The 15084-nt window shown below is 42.0% G+C and overlaps 1 protein-coding gene across 8 annotated transcripts in view; it reads right to left on the bottom strand.

The window, feature by feature from the left end:
- Nucleotides 1-15084, bottom strand: part of DOCK4 (dedicator of cytokinesis 4) — a 409480-nt gene that overhangs the window by 41267 nt on the left and 353129 nt on the right. For 6 of the 8 annotated variants that reach the window (XM_077856142.1, XM_077856147.1, XM_077856145.1 and 3 more), the window contains exons 33-36: nucleotides 13219-13245; nucleotides 12979-13074; nucleotides 12041-12101; nucleotides 7697-7790 (exon numbers count right to left, since the gene is read on the bottom strand). In XM_077856142.1, the coding sequence (XP_077712268.1) occupies nucleotides 7697-7790; nucleotides 12041-12101; nucleotides 12979-13074; nucleotides 13219-13245 (278 nt within the window). The remainder of the gene's footprint in view (nucleotides 1-7696; nucleotides 7791-12040; nucleotides 12102-12978; nucleotides 13075-13218; nucleotides 13246-15084) is intronic. The other 2 variants (XM_077856143.1, XM_077856144.1) reach the window with 1 other exon arrangement.

Raw genomic sequence — 15084 nt, 5'->3', positions numbered from 1 at the left:
TGATGAAGACTATGATTATTTTTTTTCCTTTAATATTGTGACAGCCAAGTCGTTTATTAAATTGAATAGACAAACCCTTATGCTATTAATCCATTACCATCCCTATATGTCTCTTAAATGACGTAATGGTTGGCGTCTGGGTGGTGCAGTCGGTTGGTTTCAGCTTGGGTCATGATCTCAGGGTCATGAGATTGAGTCCCATGTTGGGCTCTGTGCTTGTCAGAGTCTGCTTGAGATTCTCTCTCCTTCTCCCTCTGCCCCTCCCGCTCAAGCTCTCTCTCTCTCTCTCAAATAAATAAATCTTAAAAAAAAAATGTAATGGTAGCTTTGAACATAATACCAATAAATGGTCATACTTAATCTTCACTTATTTGCCTTAAGAGTAGCTACACATAAGGCTCTAAAGTAGCATGCTAAGTCCTACATGATTTGACCATCTCAGCATATAAAATGTAGCTGTAATAAGAAAGGTCTGTGTCCCTATCACTTTTTTCTTGCCTCTTCTGCACAGAAGTCCTGTGAAGCACAGGCTCTGGCTTTTCTTCTTCTTAATTACCTTTGGTGAGCTTAGTCTCCGGGCTTCAATAACTGCAAAAGCTTTCATAACCCACCAGTGGTCTCTTATTCCCCTCTGTTCAGTTTGCGACTGTTACCAGTATGATCTTTCAACCGCCAAGGATCATGTCGCTCCCCTGAATCAGGGTGATTCTCAGTAGCTCACAATAAATGTAGGCTTCCTAACGTGACAGAGAAGGCTGGCCGTGAACTGGTCCCTACCAACCTCTCTGCTCACATTTCCCTTTATCCCTCCACCCAGTACAGGTAAGGAGGAGCTCACCACGGTTTCTCCTAAGAAGCCTCCAGCCTCCATGGTTGGGGCCCCTGGATCCCATCATCGGCTTTTGCTGAATGAAACAAGATGTATCCTGACCTGGAAGCAGCTGTTGCAAGAAAGCTTCCCCAAGGGATGGAGGTACCTTCTGCTTTAATGGGCACTAGCCACAGCTTTCTTGTGGAAGCTGAATGTGACATGGACAGAGAAGAGTATTGGCTAAGGGCTGTTGGTTACTTGGTGGATGCAGAAACAGAGCCGAATCGCCACAACATAGGTTGCCATGGAAGGCTGCTTTTGACAGGACAAGAATGATGATAATAATGACTGTCAGTTCTGCACTGTATCTGAATAGCTTTCTAGTTTTCGGTGAGACATCCTGAGATGATTTCCTGATCTCTAATTCCCCACATATCCTTATAATAAATGCCAAGCATCTAAGAAAGCTCTGTGTGTGTCTTTGTTCCTCTGTCTATACACTTTGCTCCTGCCACGTGAATAATCCATAGTTCCCTTCATTTACCACATGGGCTGACACCTGCAACCCCTCACAGACTGTTCCTTCAAACTCTTGCTGAATAACTCCTTTTTCTCTTAATACACAGCACAGGAATGATCACTTTTATCTCTCAAATTTCTTGCGTGTCTCCCCCAGGCCTGCGAATTCACAAAATATTCTTGCGATTAATTATTTCATAGAGAAAAGGATGAGAAAGACTAAGTTGAAGCGTTCAGCTGCCCACAGGGAGTGAATGGAAGGGCAATGAAAGTCCAGTTCACAGAGCCAGAAGGTAGAATGGTGGGGGAAGAGAAAATGGGAAGTTACTGTTTCATTGGTATAGTTTTGGTTTGTGCAGATGATAAAGTTCCGGAGGGAGAAAGGTGATGGTCGCACAATAGTGGGAATGTACTTCATGCCACTGACATGTGACCTTAAAAACAGGTCAGATGGTAAATTCCATGTTACATAAATTTTACAATAAAAAAAATTAAAAGTCGGGAGGGATCCCTGGGTGGCGCAGCGGTTTGGCACCTGCCTTTGGCCCAGGGCGCGATCCTGGAGACCCGGGATCGAATCCCACATCAGGCTCCCGGTGCATGGAGCCTGCTTCTCCCTCTGCCTATGTCTCTGCCTCTCTCTCTTTCTCTCTCTGTGACTATCATAAATAAATAAAAATTAAAAAAAAAAAATTAAAAGTCGGGAGAGGGGCAATGAAGGGATTTTAGTCCCTAAAGTGCTTTCCAAATCATGCTTGCCCTGGGATGGTCCCAGGGCGTGATAGAAGATGGGTGTGCCCCTGAAGATAAGCAGGTATTGACAAGCCATCAGAAGCTGATCAGTGACTGAATGGGGACATGGAAAAGTGTGAAATCAGTGACACTTGTTTCAGAATCTGATTCAAGAAAATGATGTCTTTCTGGGGAAAATGGTATGTGCAATGGAAGCGGTAGAAACTTTTCATGAGGGACACCTGGGTGGCTCAGCAGTTGAGCGCTCCTTCAGCCCATGGCGTGATCTTGGAGTCCCTGGATCAAGTCCCACATTGGGCTCCTTGCAGGGAGCCTGCTTCTTTCTCTATGTCTCTGCCTCTCTGTGTCTCTCATGAAGAAATAAATAAAATCTTAAAAAAAAAGAAAGAAACTTTTCATGAAATCAAACATATATCTGTTTGAGGCATGACCGACACAGGAGACTACTGAGGCTGATTTTAAACACATTAGCAAACTGTAGATGCCTTATGGCAATACATCGGATATTTTTTCTTCTGCATCTCAAGAAGACAATAGCATGTACTGAAGAGGGAAGAATGAATCATATCCAAAATTTCCAGCAATCATTGAAAAAGTATTTATAATTTTGAACAAAAGGCATCACCACATAATTAAATATGGACCCTCTCACTCCATCATCTTGACAAATATACAGTGAGGACACCAATATGCAACAAGGAAGAACACAGGAGAAGACTGGAGGTAAATTAGGAATGAAGAGTACTGTCACGGAAGGCTGCAAAGGGTTAAAGCCATTTAAACAGGATCCTATAAAGATAGAGAAGTTTTCCCATTAATTTCTCTTTCTCCAAGGACACACAAAAATGAGGACAGAGGAGTGATGAATAAAATGCTGCATGGGAGGAGAACTTATTTCTTATGACTTTGAGGGACATAAAAACTGCAAGTTCAGTAAACAAATTAAAGGAAAACAACCCACCCATTGCTGAAATATAATCCAACAGATTTGGACTGTTTCAGAGAACCAAAATATGTCTATTACATAGCTGCAAGAGCTTGTCCTAGGTTCCCTCCCTCATTTCTTTTTTAATGACCTTTAAAATTAGTCCACAAGGTGGTTTCTACAGCTCTAATAACTAAGCTCACCATTTCTGTCAAAATTTGGCTACTAACTACTATGAAAATGGTCAGTGAAACTCCCAGACAACATACCTCCAAAATCTTAGTCTATTTAATCAAAACCATCAGCGCATCTGTGTGAAGAGATACTGGGGCTTCCTTAGTGACTCAGGAATTATCAATATTGAAGGAGAAAAATCTCTGCAGGTGTTAAAATTTAACCAAGTAAATTTATTGGTGATGCATTTATTTAAATCTCACACTGCTGGGGCGCCTGGGTGGCTCAGTCGGTTATGTATACGACGCTTGGTTTTTGCTTAGGTCATGATCTCAGGGTCCTGAGATTGAGCCTCATGCCAGCTCTGCTCTGGGTGTCAGGCCTGGAGCTTCTCCCTCTCCCTCTGCCCCCCCCACGCACATGTGCTCTCTCTCTTTCTCTCTCTCTCAAAGACAAAAACAAATCTCACACGGCTAGGCACTAAAAGGAGAAGACTAAGAAGAAAAAATTACGTCTGTCTTCAAGGAATTCACTCTTTAACTAGAGATATCTCAAAAAAAAAAAAAAAAACCTAGAGATATCTCTACCTACCTACCTACACACCCCTTATATAACTATTAAATACAATTTGATAACTACTTTCATGAATCTGAAAAAATGCAATGGTTAAAGAGTGGGAATCATCAACTCAGGGCATGGGCGAGGGGTGGGGGGCATGAGGTTGCTGTGGGAAATAAAAGGAAGAGAAATCCAGAAAAAGATGGTAAAGACACACGCCCTGAAGGATGAAGACAAGGCACGTAGTCCAAGTGGTAAGATGAGGCTGCACAGATGGGCAGGTGTTGGTTTTATGATGATGGACCCTGAATAAAGAGTTTAAACTTTTTCTTTTTTTGTAGAAGATACCAACTAAAAACAGTTCTATCTAGAGAAGGGGCTGGTGAAATTGTTGAAAGGGGCCAGACAATAAAAAAAACTGATAATTAAAATGATCATGATTTACAGTCTAGCTTGCAGGTGATGTGTTTGTTGTTGTAACTACTCAGTTCTGCCTTTTGTGGCACAAAAGCCGCCATAGACAATGTCTGCGGAAGTGAGTGTGGCTGAGTTCTAATAACACATTTTTTTAAAAAAGATTATTTATTTATTTGAGAGAGAAAGATAGAGAGCACATGCACACATACCTGAGAGTGAGCACAAGCATGGGGAGGGACAAAGGGAGAGGGAGAAGCAGACTCCCTGCTGAGATGGGAGCCCCATGTGGGGCTCGATCACAGGACCCTGAGGATCATGGTCTGAGACGAAGGCAGACAACCGACTGAGCCACCCAGGTGCCCCTCCAGTAACACTTCCTTTACAAGATCAGATGGTTGGTCTGCAGGCTGCAGTCTCTGCCCCTCTGCTCTAGGGAAGAACTCTGGGGCTACTTAAGAAACAGTCCAGGCATGAGACCACGAAGGCCGCACGGAGGCCTGTGGGGGGCAGGGAAGGGGGGAAACAAAGAAAGGGAAATATTTTTGAGAGATTGTTAGGAAGGGAAATGAATAGAACACGGTGAATGATTAGGTTGCAGGAGGCTCAGAGATACCGAGGTCTCCACACTGAGTCAATGGAGATGCTGTTAATTGATACAGTGACACAGTAGCTGGAGGCAATATTTAAATTCTGGCCACACAAGCACCATTTCTGAAAGGATTGCTTTCTTTTAAAGCTGGAGGAAGGGCCACAATTCAGGAGTTCCTGGGAAGAACAGTGTGGCAGCAGACTCAGATTTATAGTTCCTACATCGAGCTAAAGCATTGTTTTCTGGTTACAATGTAGGGAGCATCTATATCCTATCTTTCCCACTGATTGTAACTAAAAACCCTAGGCAGAAAATATAAGGCAACTCTTGGAGGATTCTGAAAAGTAAAAAAAAAGAAGGTAGGAAGAGTAAGAAAAACAATACTCAAAGAATGACCATAAAATAGTGAGTTCTCGGGGAGCCTGGGTGGCTCAGTGGTTGAGCATCTGCCTTTGGCTTGGCGCGGGGTCCTGGGATGGAGTCCCGTGTCAGGCTCCCCACAGGAAGTCTGCTTCTCCCTCTGCCTATGTCTTTGCCTCTTTCTCTGTGTCTCTCATGAATAAATAAATAAAATCTTAAAAAAAAAAAAGTAGTGACTTCTCGGTTTTTATTTTTTTGCCTTTCCCATCTCCTGGCTTAGCCTTCCTGGTCTCCTGGAACTACAAATGGAAATGGACAGAAAAGGCTCCAAGGAAAGCTCCTCTGGTGAGAGGAACTTCCTGGGCTGGGTGGAGTACTTTTGACCCTTCCAGCCTCTTCTGGGTCCCAGGAACACAGAGCAAACTTGTGGTGGTGGGGGGGGGGGGGGGGGGGGACAGTGCGAACAATCACAATGGCAGCAGAGGCGTCCACGGGCTTTTCTTCTGTTCAGTGATTGGCTCCCAGGAAGACCAGCTGTATAGAGTGCATCATAATGTGTGTGTGTGTGTTTGGGGAGGGGGGGGAGATCAAGCCTTGGCTTTGACCAATTTGGCTTTGATTAAGCTAGAGTGCTAAGTAAAGGAGCCCTTGGGAGATAGGAAAAATGAGGAAGATCACAGAGAGGAGGCACATAGAGAAAGCAATTTTTAAATTTGGTGTGCGATGTCATTCAAACATCTCATTCATTTTGGTTTTGGCATTTGCTGATTTCTTTTCCTTTTTTTATTTAAAGATTTAATTTATTTATTCATGAGACACACAGAGAGAGAGGCAGAGTATAGGTAGAGGGAAAAGCAGGCTTCCTGCAGGGAGCCAAATGTGGGACTCGATCCCAGGATCCCAGGATCACAACCTGAGCCCAAGGCAGACGCTCAACGGCTGAGCCATCCAGGGGCCCCGAAAGTGAACGCTCTTAAATAGAAAGATATAAGCTCCCTGCAAAGAAAAGGAAGCTACAAAAAAACCCACAAAACAACAACAACAAACCAAACAAAAAACCAAAAGTGGAAAGGAAATTTTACAACTGAGTAATAAAGTAACAAAAATTAAAATTTCACTGGAAGGTCTCAGTAGCTGAATGGAAATGGCAGAGAAGAGACAGTGGATTTGCAAATGGATCAGCAGAAATTATCCTATTTGAACAAGAAAGAAAGAAGAAACATTGGGGAAAAAAATTAATAAAGCCTCAAGAACTTATGGAACAATACCAAAAGGCCTAACATTCATGTCATCAGAGTCCCAAAAGACAAGGACTGGTACAGAAAACACATTTGAGGAAATAATGCCTGAAAACTTCCCAGATCTGGTGAAGGAAATAAGTCTGTAAATTCAAGAGACACCATGACCTAAACAGGATAATCTTAAAGAAAGCCCATGCTCATGTACATCATAACAAACTGCTGGAAACCAAAGATAAAGGCTTAAAAGCAACCAGAGAAACTTAGACATTAAACATAGGGACACAATTTAGATGATGCTGATGTCTTACTGGAAACCATGGAGGCCAGAAGACAGCAGAACAACATTTTTCAAGTACTCAAACAAAAGAACTATCCACCTAGAATTCAATATCCAGCAAATGTATCCTTCAGGGATAAAGGCAAAATGAAGACATTCTCAGATGAAGCAAAACAAAGAGAATTCTTCACTACTAGATCTAGTTTTTTTGTTTTGTTTTTAAAGATTTTATTTATTTATTTGAGAAAGAGAGAGGGGGGGGAGGGAGGGAGAGAGAATCCAAAGTAGGCTCTGCACTGAGCACAGAGCCCATCACAGGGCTCGAACTCACAATTTTGAGATCATGACCTGACTGGAGACCAAGAGTCAGCTGCCGAACTGACTGAGCCACCCAGGTGCCCCTCACCACTAGATCTACTTTATTTTTTTTTTTTTTATTTATTTATGATAGTCACAGAGAGAGAGAGAGAGAGAGAGAGAGGCAGAGACAAAGGCAGAGGGAGAAGCAGGCTCCATGCACCGGGAGCCCGACGTGGGATTCGATCCCGGGTCTCCAGGATCGCGCCCCGGGCCAAAGGCAGGCGCCAAACCGCTGCGCCACCCAGGGATCCCTAGATCTACTTTAAAAGAAATATGAAGACAAGTTCTTTAGGTTGAATAAAAATGGTAACAAAGAGGAGCTGAGAACTTTCCTGAATGAAGAAAGAGCAATACAAACAGTAATATGGGGTTTTCAGTGCATGCACATGTAATACATAGGACAATGACAACATAGCATTTAATTTGAAGTGCTACAATACCAACTGTAAGTGGACTCTGAAAAGTTAGATATGTATTTGGTAATTGCAAAAGCAACCTCTCAAAAAACAATGCCAAGTGGTATAGTGACAAAGCCAATACATTAAAATGGAGTATTCAGAAACATAGATCCAAGCAAAAATTTCAGTTTGGAAGTACAAATGCAATGCTTGAGGCCTCAGCTCTAAATGTAAAAACCCAGGGAGTGACATGTCTAATAAACCAGTGTTCAGCCCACTCTCCCCAGCCTGAGCCAAAAGACAGAAAGAATTACCTGTAAAGTTTTGGGCTTTGAGATGCAGATCATAGAGTTTGTGGATGTAGCGTATGTACATCTCTTCCTTGTTCAGTTCAGTTTTATAGAAGTTCTGTAAAAAAAGAATACAGGTATGGACCGTTTCTCAACAGTCAGGCCTGCAAACAGCTGCCTTTTACTCTGTAGAAGTTCCATGTCTGGAACCACGAGAATGGATGCATTCCTCCATATAAGTGTCTTTTTTTTTCTTTTTTTTTAAATAAATGTCTTTTTAAAAATTAAGTAAAGAGACCCAGTGATATACTTTTAATGCAATACTGTCTGTGTTAAACATTACCTAGCAACTACTGGATAAGTTGGTAATGCTTGGATAGTGTCACTACCAGTGACTCACATTTCTTTTGTACACTATTTGTTAGTTTTTACTGCCTATTCAACTAAAAATATTAAAAATATGTAACAGATTACTCTGCTTATTAAGCCTGACTACTGATAGTCAAAGGATAGCTTAATTTCAAGTTTCAAACATATTTTGTACTAAAGAAAAAAAAAGTTTCTAAAAAAAAAAAAAAAGTTTCTAAAATCTATGGGTAAGGATAAATAAAAATAAGGTAAAAGCATTTTTTTCTTCCTCTGAAGAATCCTGTAAAAGAGGGTAAATGAAAATGCTCTTTACTGGTAAGGCACTATTCTGAGTTTCTTGTGTTGGAGTTTCAGTTTTTCCAGCCAAGGGATTATTAACAAGAGATTTCAAACTATTTATAGAGGGGCATGCTTACTGAAAATATTTTTGTTTATTTAAAGAAAAAAATATCTGGATCTTATTAAAATTCTCTAAAATGTTTTGAGAACATTCAACTCAACTCTGACCTACCTGGACACATTACATGGTTATGTGTTATGAAAAATTCAACTCTGACCTACCTGGACACATTACATTGGCTTTTTAAAGGCATAAGCTATACACACCCACATGTACTCCTTCACCACATTGTACAAAGTACCTCAGCCCTCACTGAACTTAGTAAACATAGAACAAAAATGTACATGACGTTAGGTTCTGGCAAAAAAGCAAGATGCCATGAGGTTCTAAATGGGGCATTTTTTGTTAGCAGATCATTGTACAATATGAAATCCCTGCTCAAGTCATCCAAACTACTATCACTGTTGTTGACTGATCTAGCCAGTATGGGGAAGAAAGGAAAATGAGTGGTGATATGGGAATAAATCTGTTGACCTCAAGGAGTGACAGGTTTTCTTTAAGGGAGAAAGACCAGGAATTCTAAAAATCTTTGAAACTGATTAGCTAGACAGGGCTCTGGTGATGAACCAAACTAGCCAACGTGGCTGCTTAAATTGTTCTTGGCTTCAAGCCTGAGGACTTTCTGTCAAATGTACTTTCTGTCCACTACCTAATAGGTGTCTATTCTTCAATATGAGAACTCTTATAACCTTGAGGCACTGACATTTAGTTGAATGCATTGTAAGAGTTTTTTTCTTCCAATTTATACCATTATCCTCCCTCTTTTCTTCTTATCACCTATAGATCTTGGCATTCTTTAAATATCTAAGCAAATAGTGCTAGTCACATCTCTCTTATTATAACCAAAATCATTTTAATTAGCAAGAATTGTTGTACCGTAAACACAAGTCTAACAAACCCACAGCAGGCTTTATACATTATTAAGGGATGATTTGCTCTAATAGCTTTCTGGTAAGAAGCAGCTTTTTTTTTTTTTTTTTTTTTTTTTGAGAAAATAAGTGATCACTTTGTAAATGAATGATTCTCCTTGAAAAAAAAAAAAAAAAGAAGAAGAAGAAGAAGAAGAAAAATTTCTCCAGTCAGCAGATGAGAACTCTTCACATATGTCTGGCAAAACTTGTGACACAAAGAACAAAACAATAATTACATTTCCTAGTATTAGTCATGTCAAACATTATGCATTTTTTACCGATTTAACACTAGTTTAACTTCAATCTTGTGAAGGATGCCAGAGCTCTCCTGAAGACTATCTGGAAGTGGTCTTTCCAAAGAGTTAAGAAAAATCTCTAAGAGGAAGTGAGTAGCTGAAGAGAACCATATTACTACCAGAAAATATCAAGAACTTTCCATATGGACTAGAAGCTAAAAAGATTAGCTTCAAAGTTATGTATCTGGCACTTGGATAATAAGCCTTCTTGTGCTAGTTTGAAATTAGAACAGCTCTCACAATGTTAACATTTTCTGTGAAGATTGTTCTTAGTGCAAAGCCAACAGGATAAATTCTTTGTGTCAAGTGAATCCTGCTGGGGCTACTGATTTTTATTAGGTGTCTGGCTTATTCCTGCTGGGGGACTACACACATTTTGGGCAGAACATTCATTCCTTCATCCGAGGAAATGATCTCTTTGGTTACACCAACTGAGGAAGTGAGCCTAGAGTCTTGCACGTACCTGTTTACCTGCACACAGAAAGCACTGTGGGAGAAGATGGAGACAAGAGAAGACGATTGTTCTGGAAAAAGGTAAAGGTTGTCCTTTGAGGTTATTTCTAAGACTTTGTGGCAGGCACTGGGAAAAGCTGGGGTTAAGGAGACAGATTAAGAAAACAGAGTTTACAGAGCACTTTGGCTCTTCTTCCCAACACTGATACAGAGGCAGCTCGGGCTGAGGATCTCGAATGTGGTAGAAGGCTGGCAAGGGCAGGCAGGACACTGGGGAAACACACACAGGAGACTTAAAAGTGGTAATGACTACGCTCAAGGTTAGAAATGAAAGCCCAGGGCAGCCCGGGTGGCTCAGCGGTTTAGTGCCGCCTTCAGCCCAGGGGCTGATCCTGGAGACCCGGGATCGAGTCCCACGTCGGGCTCCCTGCATGGAGCCTGCTTCTCCCTCTGCCTGTGTCTCAGCCTTTCTCTCTTTCCTCTCTGTGTTTCTCATGAATAAGATCTTAAAAAAAAAAAAAGAAAAGAAAAGAAAAGAAATGAGAGCCCAGGGAGGAGGTGAGTGGGCTGGCCTCGTGAGTCTGGCCTGGTGGCCTGATGTCATTGTTGGGTCTGATGACAAAAATTATGGAAGAAAGCGCATAAGATGTGGCCTGAGAGAGGACTCTGGGGCACAGTTTTTAGTGACCGGTATTGGAGGTGGAGATGTGGTGCCTGAATTCGAAATGAGGAACAAGCAGCAGGTGTGGTTAAGAAGGACACGGGCACGTACCCGGAGGGGAGCACGGCTTAGTGAGAAGGCGAGTGAGGGACACTGGTAAGGAGAAAGCAGAAGTCCTGTGCTTTGAAGAGGGGCTCTGAGGGGAATAAACAAGACGGGCTGAAAAGACTAAAGCCAGTGAGCTGGGATCAGAGAGAATGAGAGGGGGGCAAAGGACACTTCTAGGGTGCCGGCCAAGAGAGAAGAGGGGGGCATGCGAGCGATCCCAACAACCACGGTCAAGATAAGACTGTCTGTACAGGCACTTAGAATAGCTGGTGAGGTTGCATCTCTTCTGCAACATAAGTACTCACAAATTTAGAACTGGAAGCAGTCACATAGTCTGTATTTCAAATCTGACTAAGGGAAATCATCAAAAGCATCAGTACACCCTATATTAAAAAATATATATACAAAACAAGAATGTCTCTATGGATGGTTATTCTTTAGCTCTTTGGTGGGAAGTGAATCCTATCAACCATCCTATTTGATAATTAGTCATGAGACATTTCAATACAGTTCAGTTTTCCAGGAAAATTCTGGTGCAGCCTGTTTTCCTGACATCATTTTTAATTTTACTCTTAAAAAAAAAAAAAAGTCCTGTTTGGGTGATCGATTATATGGTTATCTTAGTTATAATGCAAAACTTAACCATAGTGGTATCAGACACTTAGTTTGCCAACAAACTAGAGAGCGAAAATTAGTGCGTTAAGCAGAAACTGTCATTTGTTCACAAAAGAAGAGATGACGAGTATTCATTAAAATGTAGACTGACTATAAGAAGAGGGACAGAAAAAAAAAAAGAGGAGGGACAGAAAGAAAGAAACTGTCTGCACAGAGGTAAAAAGATCTCTACCCGGGGACCCTGTGCCTTTTCCTAGGAAAGCCACCAAAGACTCGGGGATGGTGAAGCAGTGCCACAGGAGAACAGGGGGCATCACTCTGATCTCACGGAGCCTCGGGGGATGCAGTGGGTGCATTCTACAGTGTTCGCAGCTGAGAGTTTTCTGGGATTTAATTCAACCTGAAGCTTCTTTTGAAAACACTTTTAAGCTCTTCTAAGAAACATCCAGATAAAAAAAAAAAAACACATTGTAAACTAAAAACAAGCAAAACAGTATTTCTGTGAAAAATCAAACATTAGGCTAAAAGGAAGAAAAGGGGAATATGTTTACTAACCAGAAGGCTAACTGTGCAGCCAATCTTTTTGCCATCTACCTCTCCCATTTTCATGCAGTCCCTAAAAACAAAAAGCAATCGTCAGAACTCAGAACTCCCTTCCTAGGGACAGCTTCTTCATTTTAAGGCAGGGGTGGGGAGGTGGGGAAGTACTGTTAGAGACCGAGGCAATTTGCAAGTAGTAGAGACAGAGGCTCTGGGGACCAGAGGAGCTGCCCCAGGCTATATGATCTCAGGTGAGACATTCCTGAGCACCCGTTTCTGGGGCGCACTTCACTTGCATGTGGACTGCGCTCCCTGTCAATAGATGGGGGGGGGGGGGTCCCTCTGGGAGAAGGAAGAGTGAAGATGTGTTCTTATACACCTTCTTCCAGAGGGGTGAGACATAGCTGGAAGCCTGGACATCAACAATGAGAAGGAGGGATTCATTCTTAAAAGAAAAACACCACCCATTTAAATGGGATGAACTGCTTTAACAGTTGAGATAACTTAAAAATTAAAAAAAAAAAAATCCCATCTATGAAAGGTAACGGTGGTGCGCGCCACACAGCACCCCCTTTCATAAGAAAGCAGCATGACTGTACAATTTTCTGTCACAATGTCCTCACCTTAAAACCCACACGGATCGACTGGTTCTACTGGCTGAGTCTAAACACCAAAAAGGATTCCTTTACTACTGGGACTCTGAGAACCTTCTCAACTCACTCTAAGACTTTGAAAGAACCGTCAACCAAAACAAAGAGAGAAAAAGGGGGGAAAAATCAACAAAAAACTCAAAACCAGCCAGTTACAAGTGCATTATCCTACTGCACAAGGTTCTGCGATCTGATTATCAATCCTTTGCGTGATTAACTCCAGCGGAAAGTTGACTGCGTTTGAACTTTGGGATTTTCTAGCTGGAGCACATCACACCTGGGAGATGGGGGGACTCTGCTTACCTGTAATCTAACAACCTCTCCATCAGACGAGTTACGGTGGCGATTAATGAAACGCCACTTTCCCTCCATGTTTCCCGCTCAATTTTCTTTAGTAGACTGGAAAAGAAAGAACCCAGGGCATTTTCAACATTTATTTTTATCAGTCACCATGACAACCATTTTACTTTCATCAGTACCTTAAATGCCTTAGCAACCACTGCAACATCTCACAAGTAGCACGATTTGCAAACAATGTCTTACCTAGGATAGGGACCAAATAGTGGAATTCTAATCCAGGAAGCATTGACAAAGCAAATTGATGTTCAGATTATCCAAGTCATAAAATACGAACACATGCATATGATCATTTTTTACAAAATATACAAGCACCCCCATGGCTCCAAGACATTTCCCCCTGGCTTCTCTCTTACACTCACAGAGGCTGGAGCCTACCCACAGCAAATAACACCACGAAAAGCAACAACAGGAGTACCTCGAAGTTTACTTTGAAATAAGATCTTGCTTTTATTCGCAGAAAAATGTTTTCCTACCTCTCGGTGGAATGCATCTTCATCCAGGCAATTTTACTGCAATGCAAGTGCTAGAGGAAAATCCTTGTACAGACGGTATGACGTTTGGCGTTCTTCCCTTCCCTTCACATTTGCCCACTCAATACATATTGTACTATCTGTGCACTCACTCAACAGTTTCATTCATTTTGTCATTAATCACGGGGGATTGTCTATGTGGCTGTTACAGCAGATTGATGACGAGTACCGAACCACATCTCTCCTCCTACATCTCCCCTAATCTTAAGCCCCTTGGAGCAGAGGCACTTCGTAAACACAAAATCACAACAATCAGGATAATTAGGATCTGTTTGACTTTCACTCCTGCCTCTTGGCAAATTAAGATTGCACTTGGCAAAGCCTTTAGGGACTGAACTTTCTCCGAAAGATAAAAGTAAGAGCACAGGCATGGCACTGGGAGGATCCTTCCCTGCCCCTCCGCATTTAATGATCTTTTCTGTCTAAAATCTTGCATCCCTTTCATCTCGGTCTCGGGGAATAGCGGAGAGAGAAAGCATTTCTCAAGACTACAATCTAAGTCAATCATATATTGTGCTTAAAGGAAAAATAAACATTAAAGAAAAAAGCCATTCTGCCAAAGCTAGCTAGCTTCCTTCTTTCCTTCCTTTCTTTCCTGTGGCTCTGCTGTCTCTCAGTTTCCCTCCCCACTTCTTGCTGTTGCCATTCCAATGTCCTGTGTCTTGTTTCCTCATCTGTTGCCCAAGCATCTCTGATCATTCCTTTCCTGGTTTCTTCTGACTTGCTTCCATGGATTAAGTGGGAGGAGAAAGGGAGCAGGGGAGGGAGAAGTATAGGAAGCGATGGGGCCTGCCCTGGCTAATCATTCCCCAGGGAAGGCCCCTTAGTTTGTTTAAATGTGTTTTCTTTAAAAAACAAAACAAAACAAAAAAACAAACAAACCTCTGAACAGCACCTGTTTCAAGCTTAAATGCCAAACTGGTATTGAACCAAGTACTCAAATGCAAATCTGCCTGCCAAAGCAATGCAGGATGATGGAGAAATTTCCCCAAGTGACAGCCCACACCTCATATACTTTACGGGCTGAAAAACAAAGAACTCAAGTTAAGTAATGATTCTAAAAATATATGGAGACTTCCTTTGTGGGCATGAATTTCATTAATTTGCACAGCTCCTGATGCAGTAAGAAATCAGAGCTAGAGAAGCCCTCCTGTAAGAAGGGGCACAGCTGTGCAGAGCCTCCTTAACCTCGACTAATCTCAGACCCTAAGAACAGGTCCAGAACCCAAGTCATCTGCTTTCACAGCCAGCCTGCTCTTTCTGTCAGGAAGCTTGTTCTCCCCATTTAACTGAGAAGGGGAGCCTATCAGCAAGAAGAGAAGAGTCTTTCTAGAGATAACTTTGGTGAGACGGGGTATTTTTTTATTTGGTCTATAATCATGCCCATGGGCCCAGGCTGAGGACACAGGGAATGCATCCAGTAACAGTGAAGGGTGATTTCTGATTGCCAAGTTGATAGGCAATGGGCTTCTGTAACATGGGAGAGAGGGATACATACACCACAGTTCTGTAGGATGAC

The sequence above is a fragment of the Canis aureus genome, chromosome 18 (assembly GCF_053574225.1).
Source record: "Canis aureus isolate CA01 chromosome 18, VMU_Caureus_v.1.0, whole genome shotgun sequence".
Taxonomy (NCBI): Eukaryota; Metazoa; Chordata; class Mammalia; order Carnivora; family Canidae; genus Canis; species Canis aureus.
This window is presented reverse-complemented; position numbering and strand designations above follow the sequence as displayed.